The sequence below is a fragment of the Daphnia carinata genome, chromosome 3, assembly GCF_022539665.2.
Source record: "Daphnia carinata strain CSIRO-1 chromosome 3, CSIRO_AGI_Dcar_HiC_V3, whole genome shotgun sequence".
In the NCBI taxonomy this organism is placed as follows: Eukaryota; Metazoa; Arthropoda; class Branchiopoda; order Diplostraca; family Daphniidae; genus Daphnia; species Daphnia carinata.
The window spans coordinates 1,901,041-1,916,385 of record NC_081333.1 but is presented as its reverse complement, the minus strand read 5'-3'; the positions used below and the strand labels follow the sequence as shown (position 1 = coordinate 1,916,385).

Sequence of the window (15,345 nt, the reverse complement as noted above, 5' to 3'; positions counted from 1 at the left end):
TTCATTTGTCTTCATTTTACACGCTTTATACGAACGGCTGTTGTTTCTCAGATTAAATTAAAATCCAGTGAAAGTGGAAAAAATTTCTTTTATGTTTTAAAAACTTCGAATGGATGACGGTGGCATTTTTTCTTTATTTTTTGTTTGTTTTATTATTGTCAAGGACGGACCTTTAAGTTATTGTCACCACTCGTGCGGATATAAATTCCGACGGGACCATTGACATCGACAGCTCATGTCCAACCATGCACTATCTTTGATTTGATGTCCGATGACATCGGAGATTGCCGGGGACGTACAAGCCAGGACTGAGGAGCAATAATGAATAGACTCATATCCTCAATCTCCGCTGAAGAGAAACGAAAATAAAAACAAATAATTTTAAAAAGGGAGAGTGAAAGACGAGAGTATATGTTTAACGACTATCACGACCTTGACCAAATATTCATGAAATCCGTATTCAACCTGTTGCTGTTGGCAGCCGTTGGCTCGCTGCAGCTAGAGATGGGGATTTCACTAGAGGTGAGCAGGTTTTCTCCCCAATTAGCCTGACGGGTTTTGATTTTCTTTCCCTTTTTCTTGACACTGTCATTCCGCCCTGCACGCTCATTGGCATTGAATTGTACTAAAGAGCTAGATAGTCTAGTTTAATCTATGTACATAGACGTTGGCAAAGTCCATATACGTACACGTAAATCTATCGCTTTTTGTTATCATTCTATTGGTGCAGAACGTTTTTTGCTGGCCTTTCTAATTACCTTTGTTTGATCGCAACAAACATTTGCAAGAAATAATTCTTTAATTGAATGAAACATTATTGCATTATGCGTCGTTCATTAAATCATTCCACCTCCTTGGAGCAATGCTTTTATCGTCTGGGTAAAAGTTCGAGAGACATCGCTAAAATACATTATTATTTTAAAAAGCAAAACAACGATCGATTGTATACGTATCCTTGAATCTACATCAGCTATCGATTTCGAACTAGTGTTTCTTATTCCGCCGGCTTTTTGGTTTGTTAATGAACTCTGACTCCGCATATTTGCATAGCGACGTGCGCCATATCGGACGGGAGTAAACAGTTGGCACAGATGTCACGCCTCAAATGGAATTTTCGTTTTTGTGCACAAATAAAAAATAAAAAAATAAAAAAAGGCAGTTCTTCGTGAAAAAAACGCTAATATAGTCAAGGTTACCTTGTGAAAACAATGTTGCAATGAAACACACACAGTCTTCATGTTAACAAGTTAAAACCCAATATGAAGAAACAAAAACATTTGAAGCCAAAGAAAATCACTTGACCATTTCGTTTTAGAGTTCCCTTCCACTATTATCACTTGAGTGCACAGATCTCATGTTAACTAGGTCAGTCCCGCGTGACTCTCTACGCCACTTTCATCAAGCGAGTCGAAAACCGTAAATGAACGAACAGTACTGGCTAGCCGCCAATAAAGCACCGATTATTTGTTATTTAATGTCATCTGCTGCAATCACAACTGTAAAACGGGAGCACAAAATAAGAAAACGAAGCCGATCTCACGAGGTTTCTCCCGTCTAGCTCAAGGTCTCCTTTGTTTACGAGGAGCCGACGGCAGCGTGATGCGAGTCGGTCACGTAGAAACGGTAAAAATCGTCAAGAGCCGTCGCCGTTCATTTTTTAGCAAGTCATAGTCGAGACTGTCCAGTCCTTCACCATGCAAATCGCTCTTGCGCTTTCTAAGGATCTCTTCTTTGTGACGCAACATGTCGGCAAGATAACTCAATGACATGATTTTGCATTTTTCGCCCTTTTCTTTGTTAACTCACTGAATTTCATTGGGAGGCTCTTGTAGATGGTCGAGGCTGTAGAAATAGCTACTGCGGGATAAATCACGGACTACTTGGTAATTTTTATGAATTTATCGGTTATACAAATCGTCATCCTCTCCGCCCCATCCCCAAAATTCATTACTGAAGCCGTTGATGTCTTCAATTTGGAACCTTCGGATGGCCAGTACTCCACCCGTGTAACCTTTATAAGCTGTACTGAAAAGAGAATGACACCCAAATAATTATCATAAAAATGAAACGAGTTTCAATTGTAATCCGGTTATTTAAAAAACCGAGGAATTCGCTAACACGTCATGATTAGCATAATGTGCAAATCGCTTTCTATTCTTCGACCTGACAGGGAACGGGAGGAAACGGGGCACAACGTCCACCACAAATACTGTTCCAGTGTTGATTGGCTCTGTGACAAATTGGCAGTCGCAGTCCACCTGTTGTTGCACCATAACTAAATGATACTAGCAGTAACATTTGCCCTCTTTTAATGCAAACGCCATCTCCTGAGTTCATCCAAGACCGTTCTTTCGACCGTTCACGAAAGAGAAAACACGAAAACTTTCTCTTTTGTTGGTGTCCGTGAATGACGAAAACCAATGCAAATACCTCACGCTAATCAGCTATTAAGACATACGTGTTTGCGATTCATGTTTTACCTGTAACTGTATTTCGATTGATAGGTTGCCATTAATCATTTAAAAAGATTTATTGAAAAGAATTTACTAACATTCTACAATAAAAAGGCATTTCTGTGTTGTGCTGCGGCCATCATTCCAGCAAAGGATGAACGACCATTCGCCAAGAGAACCAAAGGATTGTCGAATTCCACAACCATTCCACCTTGAAGGACAAGGACACGATCACATTGGATGACTGTGTTAAGGCGATGAGCAATTGTCAGGATAGTACAATCTTCAAAAGCTTCACGCAAAGTTTGCTGTACCAACGCGTCCGTCTGAGTATCGATGGCCGCCGTGGCCTCATCCAATAAGAGAATCTGATCATTACAAAACGATAGTTTTAGTCTTTTGGAGTTAAAGGTAGGCAAGAAACATAACTAACGTACCAACCTTGCTATGTCGGAGAAGAGCTCGAGCCATGCACAGTAGTTGTCTCTCGCCAACAGAAAAGTTTTCACCGTTTTCGATGACTGGACTGTCCAGCTTGTCGGGCAGTGCTTTGATTTTGTCTTTCATGTAAGTTCGTTCGATAGCCTCCCAAATAACGTCGTCATCATACTTTTGAAAAGGGTCTAGATTGTACCTATAGCGACGACGTACACAATTGAATTTTGAATAACTGTTATGCTAATAATGTGCATACCGGATGGTACCGATAAAAAGCACCGGATCTTGCGGAATAATAGACAATTTGGACCGTAAATCTTCCAGTCCTATTTCTGCTATATTAATGCCATCGATTTCAATGACACCAGATATCAGATCAACTAATCTGAATAACGCCACGCCCAACGATGATTTCCCCGAACCCGTTCTACCGACGATGCCTTGATTAAAAAGCATGAATATAACTTTAGTAACTATAAACCCTATTGAATATACCTATTTTCTCTTTGGGCTTGATGTGAAAGGAAACATCGTTAAGGACCAATGGTAGATTCGGCCGATAACGCATGTTGACGTTTGTGAACACGATTGAACCTTTTTGGGGCCAATCATTTGGTGGGCGACGCTCTTTAATAACCGCCGGTCCTTCGCTTTCCAACGTCTGGAATCCGATACAACATGATTATGGAAATGACATTGAACGTAGCAACGTGATAAAAATAAGGGATTTACGTCTAGTAACGTTTCCATGCGTTGAACGGATGTGAAACGGGATTCCGTTTCGGAGGCCCAACGCACGGTATTTTGCAGAATGCCTGTCAACTGGCCAGCGTACGCTAAAGCCAGGCCAGCAAATGCCGGTGGAATCATTCCACGAAGGACAACAACAAGTCCAGCCGTAACGCCAATAATGCAAACTGCATACACCAACAGTGAAATTGAGGTAAAACATAAAAATCTAAGACAGAATTCCATACCTGCGATGAAATCCAATCGGACTGCAAGCCAACGCATGCTGCAGGTGAACAAGAAAAAGACCGACGAGTTTTCATCGTACAAGTTCATAAATCTTGACGCGTAACAAATGATTAGACCACACGATTTAAACTGACTTTTAAATAATCCAATTACTTGGAGACGAAGGCTCGTTCTTTGCCGAATGCATGGATCGTGTTCAAGCCACTCACGCTGGCCGTGACGTGACTGTAAATTGGCGACCGTGAAACGTTCTCCAGCCGTTTGAGATCACGCAGGGCGCATCGAAAGGTGCGACTGACCAGGATAAATATAACAGCCAAGAGGAGAAGAGCAATGAGAAACCAAGGGACGACCATGGCAATGAACGTGATAGACATCGACACAACGAGCATGTTCTGAACGAGAGCCTCGATGCACGAAGGTAAGCGGCAATCAGCTGTCATTTGGAAACCATTAATCATTCACTGAGTTAAAAAAGCGAATTATTTTTACTTACTCTCGTCGAGATCCCGTGAAAATATGTTGAGGATCCGGCCAACTGGCGTTGAATCAAAGAAAGACATGGGGCTGTTAAACACTTTGACGAGTAGCCGATTGTGCAGTAAGTTGGACGCACGTAACGAAGCCTTTTCAAGTTAAACACAGGTAAGTCAAGATCCAAATGTAAATTCTTGCATAATTTACCTTGATGAAGAATAAACTACGCATCAAACTAGAAAAGACGATGACTAAGATGAACAAGCCGTAAACAAGTTCGTAGAAATGAAGATCGGGATGGGCTCGGACGCTCGGGTAGTACTCGGTCTCATTACCAACCGTCCTAGTGGCATTCTGTAATTGTTTTTAAAACGATGATTCGAGATAGTTATCATGAAAATATTAAATACTTACCACGACGCCAGTGTTAAGCCAATGGGCAAGCCACCACGAACTCATCGCTGAATTAACATGAAACGAGACGTGAATACGAAAATACGGAATTCGTTCGTGAAATAAAGACGAAGGTTATTGTACCAGTGCCAACTACGTTGACGACGAACATGGAAAGAACGAAAGCAGCAAGAATGTATCCTCCAGCTGACTTGATGTAGGATTTGTACGTGTGCGATGGGATCGATCCAACTTCGATTTTCTCCTCTTCGATCAGACGGCCGCCAGTGTCCACATTCGAATATAACTCATCGTCGGTAACTGAATGTTTACTCAGCACTAATTCGGTTGATGTCGATAAACTCGTCTTTTTCCCAAACTGTTTCCTCTTAAAGGTGGCGCTTTCGGGAGAAGCTCGGCCGGAACTTCCCAATGAAACGCGAGATGAAATCATTCGTGTAAGATGTAACAAGATGTTGAATTAAACTTACATTTTTGACACGGTCTGATCGTCATCTGAATTGCTGACTACTTCGTCCAAGTTTGTTTCACTTTCTTCGTGCAAAAACGTGTTGATCAGCGTTGCATATCGTTCGTTCTGATTCAACAGGTCACTGTGACGGCCCTGATCCAGGATCCTTCCATGATCCATGAAGATAACTTCGTCGCACTGGCTGAGATACTATCGATCGATTTCAAATTACATTTTAAGTTAAAAGTTCCAATAATTTAACCCAATTTAACCTGCAGTTGATGAGTCACGAACATGACCGTCTTCTCCTTAAGAGCTCCGCGAATACAGTGATTGAAAATGTGATTGCCAACGTGACTGTCCACGGCACTCAGAGGGTCATCCAGTAAATAGATATCCCTAAAGAGAACATTTAAACTCTGCTAAAGGAATAACATAAATATCAAAAATCAATACCTGTTTGCGTAGATGGCCCGAGCTAAGGACACCCTCTGCCTTTGTCCGCCCGAGAGATTGATGCCTCTTTCGCCGATTTCCGTCTGATCGCCAGCCGGAAGGATACCAATGTCCTGATCAAGGGCACACACCATCAGCACGCGGTTATACCTTTAAAAAGTCCAATTGTTAATATGCAAAGTTGAAAATTAGCGAGAGGCGCTACAAACTTTTCCATTTCGAAGGGTTCACCAAAGAGAATGTTTTCTTTTAGAGTACAATTCATGATCCACGCTTGCTGTGAGACGTAAGCGAAAGATCCATCAATAGTGACCCGGCCTTGTTCTAAAATCATTTGACCGAGAATGGCCGATAGCAGCGAAGATTTTCCTGATCCCACAGTCCCGCAAACGCCAATCAAACGGCCCTTCGTACCGAACAGGTAAAATTAAATCAACTGAGGATAATACGTTCGATGGAATGGATTTACCTTAGGTACGATGAGATTAATGCTGATGAGCACAGGGATCGATTTTGGCTGGACCAATGATGTGAGTACTTCCTTCTCGATGTCGCCTTGTCCGCAACAACAGCAGATGCGCCTCCATCTTAACCGTAAAAATGCAATGCAATAAGATCTTTAATTTAACAAACAAATTGCATTTACAAATTTCTGTTGCGTTTAGCCCTGGTCTTAGTTATGGCACTTTCTCGCCATACGAACGATCCATTATAAATTGACAACGCAATGCTGCGATCAATTGGCTTCTCGGAGAAAGGCTTGCTTTCCTCCATGGATAGAACGCTCTGCAAAAGAGTCACCTTCCTAAATGAGTAATCACGACGTAGGAATAGTACAGGTAAAATGAAATCACCTTAATACGAGGCCAGATGACCCTGGCTTCGTCCCATGTTTTCAAAGCTTCACGGGCGCCGTTCAATGAAGGTCGAACTCTTGAGATCATGACAGCAACTACAGCAAAGCCCTAATTGGACGAAATAAGAGTTTAAACTGAGCTAAATTTTCTCTGAAAAAGAAAGATAAATGGTACACACTTCGGCAGGTGAAAGGTCGTATCCAAATCCAATGTGGGCCAGGAAAGTCACGATGACTGCGATGATGGGCACGACGGGCGTGAGTGCAACACTTGCGGACTGGACGTAGGCCGTGGATTCAAGAAAACGTTTCTCCTTTTCTCTAATTTCTTCAAATCATATACAAAGACATCGGTTAGCAATAATATACCAAAGACAATAAGATGTTTCCATGTTACTTTTAATGCTTTTGGAGAACGGCTTTTCCCATGCGTACATCTTGATCAGTTTAATGCAGATTAACAGCTCGTTCATTAGCTGAACCCTCTGATCGGTGGCGGTTAACGTCCGGCGACGGAAATATCCGGTCAATGTGGACACTAGATATTGTACTGGATAGAAGAGGACAAAGACAAGCATGCCCAGAGCAGCATGCGGACCCAACAGCCAAATCGTGTAGCCGGTACCTTTGTTTGTTTTCAATTCCAAATACGAATTAGGAGCTGATATTAACGGATATACTGTAGAATTTAAAGGGCACCCATTGTGGCGACGAAAGGATCACCGATGATGAAAGGCCCGAAGCTAGCCACTTCATAAATCCTCTGGCCATCATTGGCAAACAAATTGATCATCTATAAAAATCAAAACAATGAAGCAAGTCTTTATGCGACATGACTTCAAAACGATTTACTTCACCAATGGACTTATCGCCCAAAGTAGAGAGGCGGATCACTTTCTTGTACAGCATCGTCATGACGGCTGATCTGAGTCGTGTGCCCGTCCTGTAAGCGATGCCCCAAGCTACGCCAAAGAGTAAAACACGCGTGAGTTCAGAGCCGGCCATTCCGGCTGCCCAAAGTGCACCGTGCCACCACACTTTGTCGTGGTCCTGACAGAACTGTACTAACCGGCTCATAAAGAAGATCTAGTAACAAATAATAAATGAGGGGATGAAAATGAAATGAATTTTTAGTTACATACCGGTCCAATGAATCCGAAGACGATTGATATTAGATATATAACGATGTTCATCAGAACTCGTGAACGTGTGAATTTCCAAATGACCCGTTGTAAAGAGGCATCCTCAAGGCCACGGCGTTTTACTTCCTCATTCCATAATCGTTCCAGTCTTCCATATTAAAGATGTGTTCCTTCAATTGGCTTTTGAAAAATTGAAGAACGAATTTACCTTTGCGCTGCGTGATCGCAACTATCTTTGGGAGAACAGAGGGGAATGTCTTCACTGCCGAGTCCACGATTATACGCTATTTTCATGTATTTCGTCAACCAGCTGTACGTAATGAACGAGAATAAACTAGCACGGTCCAACGGCATCGTTTCTCTGATCCTAAAATGTTTTTTTTAAACAAGAAAAACTTGAATTTGCATCAATACCAACGTTTCCTACTGTACCTTTCATCATTTTTTCTTATTGGAATCAAATTTCTGGTGGATAGATTTCGTACACCTCCGTTAGTTGATCCATACACAGAGGATGAACCGGGGCTTCCATTTTTCTCTGGCTGCCTACCTGAGAAAGTGTCCGACAAATCGCCAAGATCCACATCGACATACCTTACCGAACGAAATTTGAAATCGAATTCAAAGACGTTTTTTTACGTTGTCACAGAATAAGAGAAACTGACAATTAATCAATTGCTCTTCGCGTTATTGATATTATTGTGCGTATTGATATTTTTTTTTAGTCACCCTTCATCGATAGCGTCGTGTATTTCACGTCCAGGTTCACGGTTAGCCATCACAAAATACGTAAATCTAAGGCAAAATTTCGAAACAAAAGATAACACGCTTTAGATAACACTCTTCCATTTGTTTTCGCAGACAAATGCCAGAGGAAGCTGTGTTCTTCATCGACTATACGTCCGCACATACGACGGAGCAACGTCTGCAATTTGCTTAAAATAGTAAGGTTCAACGAATCACTTCATTTTCTGACGACAGCCAATCGAGGGTTGGTAATGAATAAGATCATTTTGCTCCGTAAAGTCTTTCTCAGTAGCTGTCGGAAACACAAAATCCAGTGAAGTACGAATGCGATTTGTTCAATCGTTTGAATAAATGTTTACACTGTGTTCAAATTCAATGCAATATAGGGTTTTCAGCTCATTTTATCTTGTGCCAGCCAGTACGATTGGTATTAGTCAAATGCAATTTGTTTAATAGCGAGTGTGTACATGGAAAACTAATAATAATTCATTCGCCTAAAGCTCTAACAGGCAATCGTCGGAGACTTCAGCAACGGACATCATTCCAGCAAAAATAGAATCGCTTTTGGTCATAAGTATCGACGGTTTGTCATACTCCATCACCTGTTGATGAATAATCGTGAATTAAATAAGACTTTACGTACACAACGTTGATGTTATTAAGACATACTTTGCCATCATGAAGCACAAGAATTTTGTCACACTGGAGCACTGTGTTAAGGCGATGTGCAATTGTCAGAATGGTACAATCTTTGAAAGCTTCTCGCAACGTCCTTTGCACCAACGCATCCGTCTGCGTATCGATGGCCGCCGTAGCCTCATCCAATAAGAGAATCTGCTCATTAGAAAACGATAGTTTAAGTCTTTTAGGAGTTAAAGGTAAGCAAGAAACAGAACGACGTACGCACCTTACTGTGACGCAAAAGAGCTCGAGCCATGCAAAGCAGCTGTCTCTCACCCACAGAAAAGTTTTCACCGTTCTCGATGACTGGGCTATCCAGTTGGCCGGGTAGCGCTTTGACTTTTTCTTTCATATTGGTACGCTCGACTGCTTCCCAAATGGCGTCATCAGAGTACTTTTGAAACGGATCTAAATTGTACCTAAATAATTCAATTTCCGCAATCGATGAGAGAACACACCAATGTCGAAATTCACGAACCCACCTTATGGTACCGATGAATAGCACTGGGTCTTGAGGGATGATGGACAACTTTGATCGCAAATCTTCCAATCCCATTTCTGAAATGTTAATGCCATCGATTTTGATAACTCCCGATGACAGGTCCACTAATCTAAATAATGCGACTCCCAGCGATGATTTCCCCGAACCCGTCCTCCCGACAATACCTGAAACATTCAAAGAGTTCATTAACATCAATAACATTATGTGTTGGCAAAGGAAGAATACCAATTTTTGCTTGGGGTTCGATATCGAACGAAACGCCGTCCAAGACCAATGGCAAATTATGCCGATAACGCATTTTCACGTTTGAAAATTGAATTGATCCTTTCGTGGGCCAATCTAATGGTGGGCGTTGATCCTTAACGATTGCGGGATCTTCGCTTTCCAACGTCTTGTCGTGGAGAAATGTTTAACATACAAAAATCGCGAGCTGATAAACAGAATCTTACTATAAGGTAAGTGTGCATTCGCTGGACAGATGTGAAGCGTGATTCGGTTTCGCAAGCCAAACGGACGACGTACTGCATAATTCCCGATAGTTGACTGGCATACGCTAAAGCTAAACCTGCAGACGCTGCGGGAATCGTTCCACGTAGAGCAACGATCAATCCAGCCGTCACTGCCATTCCGCACACTAATCACAACGTAAATCAAATGAACCTTGATTGAAATTTGAATAGATTTGAAGGGTACCTGTAATGAAATCAAGGCGAACCGATAGCCATCGATGACTGCAATTCAAAAGAAAATAAGCCGATGCATTCTCGTCTTGCAGTATCATATACCTGAAAACGAAAGAGCAACATTAAAGTAAAATAACAAGGAACATAAATGAAATGCAAATCACTTGGAAATGAAATGGCGTTGTTTCCCGAACGCGTGAACGGTGCTCAAACCGTTGATGGTGGCATCCACATGGCTATAGATAGGAGAGCGTGAAACGTGTTCCAGTCGCGTCAGATCACGCAACCCGCGCCGGAACACACGGCTGTACAGGGAGAAAATAAAAGACAACACGACCAGAGCGACTAGGAACCAAGGGACGGCCAACACGACGAAAAAGATGGACATGATGACGACCAAAATGTATTGAATAAGCGTATCAGTGGACGATGGAATGCGGCTGTCGGCTGTATGGAAAAGACGCAACATGATTTTAAAGGCACCGATAAAGTTTGATAATAATATGTGACATTACTTTCGTCTAGATCGCGTGAGAAAATATTAATGATCCGTCCGACTGGCGTCGAATCGAAAAAACGCATCGGGCAGGCAAAGATTTTGACGAAGAGCTTGTCGTGAAGAGCGCTGGATGCCTTAAGACTTGTCTAATACGAGCAGAGGAGTTACACTTAAATTGAGACATAATAATAAAAATTCATTATTTACCTTCATGAAAGAGAAACTCCGCAAGAGACTGGTGAGCAAGATAACCAAGATAAATGCACCGTAAATAGTTTGATAGAACTGAACATCCGGATGAGCGGTAACACTCATGTAATATTCCGTTTCATTGCCTATGGTCCTCGTCGTATTCTACGATGAAATCAACAACATCTTTTTTCAGAATAGTTTAATTAACGTCTTATCCTAAATGCTTTACCGCTGATCCGACGTTGAACCAATGTGCAAGCCACCATGAACTAAGAGCTATAAACAGAGAAGTTGTCATTCGTCTTGTTGCGAACGCTTCAAGGGACACCTACCAGTGCTGAAGATGTTGAGGACGAATGTGAAAAAGACGAGAAGAGAAAGGATGTACCCGCCAGCGGATTGAATGTAGATGTCGTACGTGCTCCAAGGTATGGAGCCCTTTTCCATTTTCTCGGCTTCAGTTAGACGACCGTTCATGGCGACAGGAATTTGTTGCTGAAAAGCTAAATTTGTTGTTTTGTTAGATGCAAGGGATTCAATGGCCAACGAAGAAGGAATCGACGTTGCTGGACTTGATTGTATCGGAGACGAAGGTTTGGATCTTTATAGAAACGCCCATTTATCAGCAACAGCATTATTTATTGAAATACATTTTACTATTAAATTACCTTCCATTCACTGAATGGGGATCTGCTTGTTCCTCTTCTTTGACATTATCCTCGTCCTTTTGACTTAAAAACGTGTGAATGAGCGTCGTGTAGCGTCCGTTACGGTTCATTAGATCGACGTGCCTTCCCTGATCTAAGATTCTGCCTTCGTCCATAAAGACAACCTCGTCACATTGACTCAAATACTAAAACATTTAACAAGTCAATACAATAAAAAATGCGTTCAAATCAATTAAGAACAATGAAACTCACTTGAAGCTGATGAGTCACAAACACTATAGTTTTTCCTTTCAACGCTCCGCGAATATATTTTTCGAATATATGCTGGCCAACGTGCCCGTCTACCGCACTCAATGGATCGTCAAGGAGGTAAATATCCCTGTGGATTTAAATATAATCTTAACTGTACGTTTTGATGAGCTAATGTTTTACCTGTCGGCGTAAAGTGCTCTAGCCATGGCGACTCGCTGTCTTTGCCCACCGGAAAGATTGATCCCTCTTTCACCTATTTCTGTTTCATCTCCAGCGGGCAAAGCGTCCAAATCTTGACTAAGGGCACACGCTGAGATGACGTCATAATACCTAGTTATATTTCAAAAGGAAAAATGTGTAGATTATTCATATTATTTATTGAAAAAAGGTTATGAACGCCACAACTAACGTATAGTCGTTACCTCTTCGGGTCAAATGTTTCTCCAAAGAGAATGTTATCTCGCAGACTGCTGTTCATGATCCACGCCTGTTGCGAGACATAGGCGAACGATCCATCGATGGATACTCTTCCCCTCTCGATTTTCATGTGACCAAGAATGGCGGAGAGCAAGGAAGACTTGCCCGCTCCTACCGCCCCGCAAACAGCGACCAAATGGCCCTAACAAAAACGCGGATTTTACTGTCAATTGAACCGACATTCAGTGATCGTTAAATACTTTGGGAACGATTAGATCGATATTGGTAAGATACGCCACTTGAAACAAAAGCGGAAGCTCCTGGATATTCGATTCATCTTTGGCATTCTTGTCCTTGCTATTTTTAAAACTACATAATTAGATCACATAAAAAGCCATTGAAATTAAAGGCAATTTACGGAATTTACCGTTTCCGTTTTTGCTTCTTATCTTTAGACGGTGGCGAATAATGCCAGGCAAAGGTCGCTTCTGAAACTGCAACGGCTACGCTACGATCCAATGGCTTTTGAGCACTCGGTTTCATTTCTTCCAACCCAAGAACTTTCTGTAGAAAACAGGATAAGACGATTCAAAACATCTCAATGGCTGCAAAAAAGGAAAAATAAATCAAACCAAACCTCAATGCGAGGCCACACAACACTGGCTTCATCCCAGGTCTTTAAAGCTTCACGAGCTCCGTTCAGTGAGGGCCGCACGCGAGCAATCATAACTGCGATAACAGCGAATGCCTTAAAAAAAGAGATAGATCATTAGTAACATTAGCATCCTGTAGCCTAAACCCTCAATACCTCAGCGGGTGACAGATCGTATCCCAAAGAAGTGTGGACGAGGAAAGTCACGATAGCGGCCAGAACGGGAACAACTGGCGTGAGTGCAACGCTGATTGACTGAACGTAGGCCGTCATTTCCAACAGGAAGCGTTCCCTTTTACGTATATCTGAATCACCATCAATCCCATCAAAAAATATCTGTTAATTGGGGGGTCAACTATATGGAAATATCACAGTCATTCCACCTGTAATTGTTTTGGAAAATGGCTTTTCCCACGCGTACATCTTAATTAACTTGACGCAGGTGAGCAATTCTTTCATCAATGTAACTCTCTGATCGGTAATGGTAATTGTCTTGCGACGGCAGTATCCTAAAATGTTAAACCAATAAATACACTGGACGACATTCGCTATCAAAGGTCTTATACCAGTTAGGAAGGAAACACCGTACTGAACTGGATAATAAAGGAGAAACACCAGCATTCCAATCATTGCGTGAGGGCCTAACAGATAAACAACGTAAAGCGTAGCGATAACGGCGACGAACGGACCACCAAATAGCAACGGACCAAGGCTACACACATCGTAAATGCGTTGGCTGTCATTGGCGAATAAATTAATGACCTAGCGATTTCATTATCAAAAATTGATTGCAGGTATCGATAATGGATGAATGTTGTCATTACCTCGCCGATTGATTTATCTCCAAGGCTAGAAAGACGCATGACTTTTTTAAAGAGCATCGTCGTGACGGCTGATTTGAGCCGGATGCCCGTTCTAGAAAACCCCGGGAGGAATTGTGTAATAAATCTAAGCAAGCAACGCTTTTCTAAAAAAAGATATACCTGTAAGATATTCCCCACGACGCTCCAAAAAGTAGGACACGTATCATCTCGCATATGGCTATTCCGGAAGCCCACAATGCGCCGTGCCACCAAGGCGCTTCTTCGTCTTGGCAAAATCTTAAAAGTTGGGCCATCAGATAGACCTGAACGCAATATTGAATTATTATTATGATAAGATCTTGGAAAATGAGTTTTTACTCACAGGCCCCAAGAATCCGAAGACTAGCGATAGAAAATACAAAAAGATACCCGTTAACACACGGGTCCGTGTAAACCTCCAAGCAACTCGTTGCAAAGAAGCGCCTTTAATGCCTTCACGTAAAATTTCTTCATTCCACATGAATTCAAGCCTGTGTTATAAAGATACATCCATTTCGAAACTGTTACAACGTTCACATTGATCAGCTGGGTTAAGAAGATGGATAACCTTTGGGCACAATGTTCGCATCCGTCCTGAGTCGAACATAAGGGAACGTCTTCCGGTTGCAATCCGTATCTGTAAGCTTGTTTCATGTAACGACTGACCCAACTAAACGTTATGTAGGAGAAGAATCCAACTTTGTCCAGTGGCATCTGCTCCTTAGTTCTGGGGAATGAAATTCAATAATTTTGTAGTGCCATTCTCCAATGCCCAATCATAAGAAAATGAGGTAGGCTATCTCTTTACTTGTTATTCTTCCTAATGGGCATCAGATTCTTTAAAGATGGTTTGTATCTCTGAAAGTCCCTTGAAGGTTTGTACTGCTGAGCTGGTGATCGACGTTCATGTCTGGCCCAAAGTGATTCTGGCAGAGTCTGATGCAACGTACCGCGATCCAGGCCGCTATACCTGCGCACAAAAATTGTTGACACACATGTTTGTTTGTTTTTTTTTTCAATGAAAACGACGTTACCTTTCTTCCAAATCGTTAGCGACATCGCAGGTTTGACTGACATCGTAAAGCGACTCGTCCGAGTCCAACGAATCGGTGAAAATCATTTTGAAATCAACCGCCCTAAAAGAGCCAGACTTTCCACGTCTGATGTAACGAACTAATAAGACATGAACGGCATGATCTATAACAAACGGTCACAGTACTTAGATAAGGAATTAGGTGTAATCTTTGAATATTTCGATAAGTTTTCGTTTATCAGGACCAATCGAGTGTTGCACACTGCATGCGACTCGCCCCACTGTTTACGATGACGTCATGACATCTGTATTCCAAGTTTCTACTGGTGCCGCTGTCACACGTTTTTTTCAAGCACCCTAACGCACAAGCAACAGCGTCAGACTAAAGCAATATGAGCTCTGTATGCTACCAACATGTCGTTGTTATTAACGACATCTTAAAAAAAAAAAAAAGAACCGTCCTATCAACGTAGCAGGAAGTTGTCCGAGAATGGACTAGGAGATCTTACAAC

The 15,345-nt window shown here is 42.0% G+C and overlaps 2 protein-coding genes across 2 annotated transcripts; both read right to left on the bottom strand.

Annotated features, from left to right (window-relative positions):
* Positions 1-2,554: 2,554 nt before the first annotated feature.
* On the bottom strand, positions 2,555-8,651 carry LOC130693762 (ATP-binding cassette sub-family C member 5-like). Its single transcript, XM_057516967.1, has 26 exons — positions 8,395-8,651; positions 8,098-8,259; positions 7,874-8,032; positions 7,666-7,813; positions 7,376-7,609; positions 7,223-7,316; positions 6,921-7,148; positions 6,703-6,851; positions 6,522-6,632; positions 6,314-6,453; positions 6,137-6,254; positions 5,877-6,073; positions 5,668-5,817; positions 5,484-5,610; positions 5,231-5,421; positions 4,884-5,164; positions 4,761-4,807; positions 4,554-4,700; positions 4,366-4,495; positions 4,023-4,305; positions 3,869-3,960; positions 3,624-3,808; positions 3,387-3,552; positions 3,148-3,331; positions 2,895-3,087; positions 2,555-2,821 (listed from the first exon to the last, which is right to left on the bottom strand). Exons 1-26 carry the CDS (start codon positions 8,442-8,444, stop codon positions 2,555-2,557), a joined length of 4,233 nt encoding a protein of 1,410 aa, XP_057372950.1. The 5' UTR covers positions 8,445-8,651.
* Positions 8,652-8,795: 144 nt separating this feature from the next.
* Positions 8,796-14,982, bottom strand: LOC130693699 (ATP-binding cassette sub-family C member 5-like). The gene is made up of 28 exons (XM_057516883.2): positions 14,835-14,982; positions 14,609-14,770; positions 14,369-14,527; positions 14,144-14,291; positions 13,942-14,084; positions 13,783-13,873; positions 13,525-13,720; positions 13,342-13,467; positions 13,115-13,263; positions 12,944-13,054; positions 12,734-12,870; positions 12,567-12,663; positions 12,312-12,508; positions 12,070-12,219; positions 11,890-12,016; positions 11,638-11,822; positions 11,302-11,570; positions 11,199-11,245; positions 10,985-11,131; positions 10,794-10,923; positions 10,443-10,725; positions 10,289-10,380; positions 10,045-10,229; positions 9,821-9,986; positions 9,576-9,759; positions 9,320-9,512; positions 9,082-9,246; positions 8,796-9,014 (listed from the first exon to the last, which is right to left on the bottom strand). Exons 1-28 carry the CDS (start codon positions 14,918-14,920, stop codon positions 8,907-8,909), a joined length of 4,233 nt encoding a protein of 1,410 aa, XP_057372866.1. The 5' UTR covers positions 14,921-14,982; the 3' UTR covers positions 8,796-8,906.
* Between the last annotated feature and the right edge of the window lie 363 nt (positions 14,983-15,345).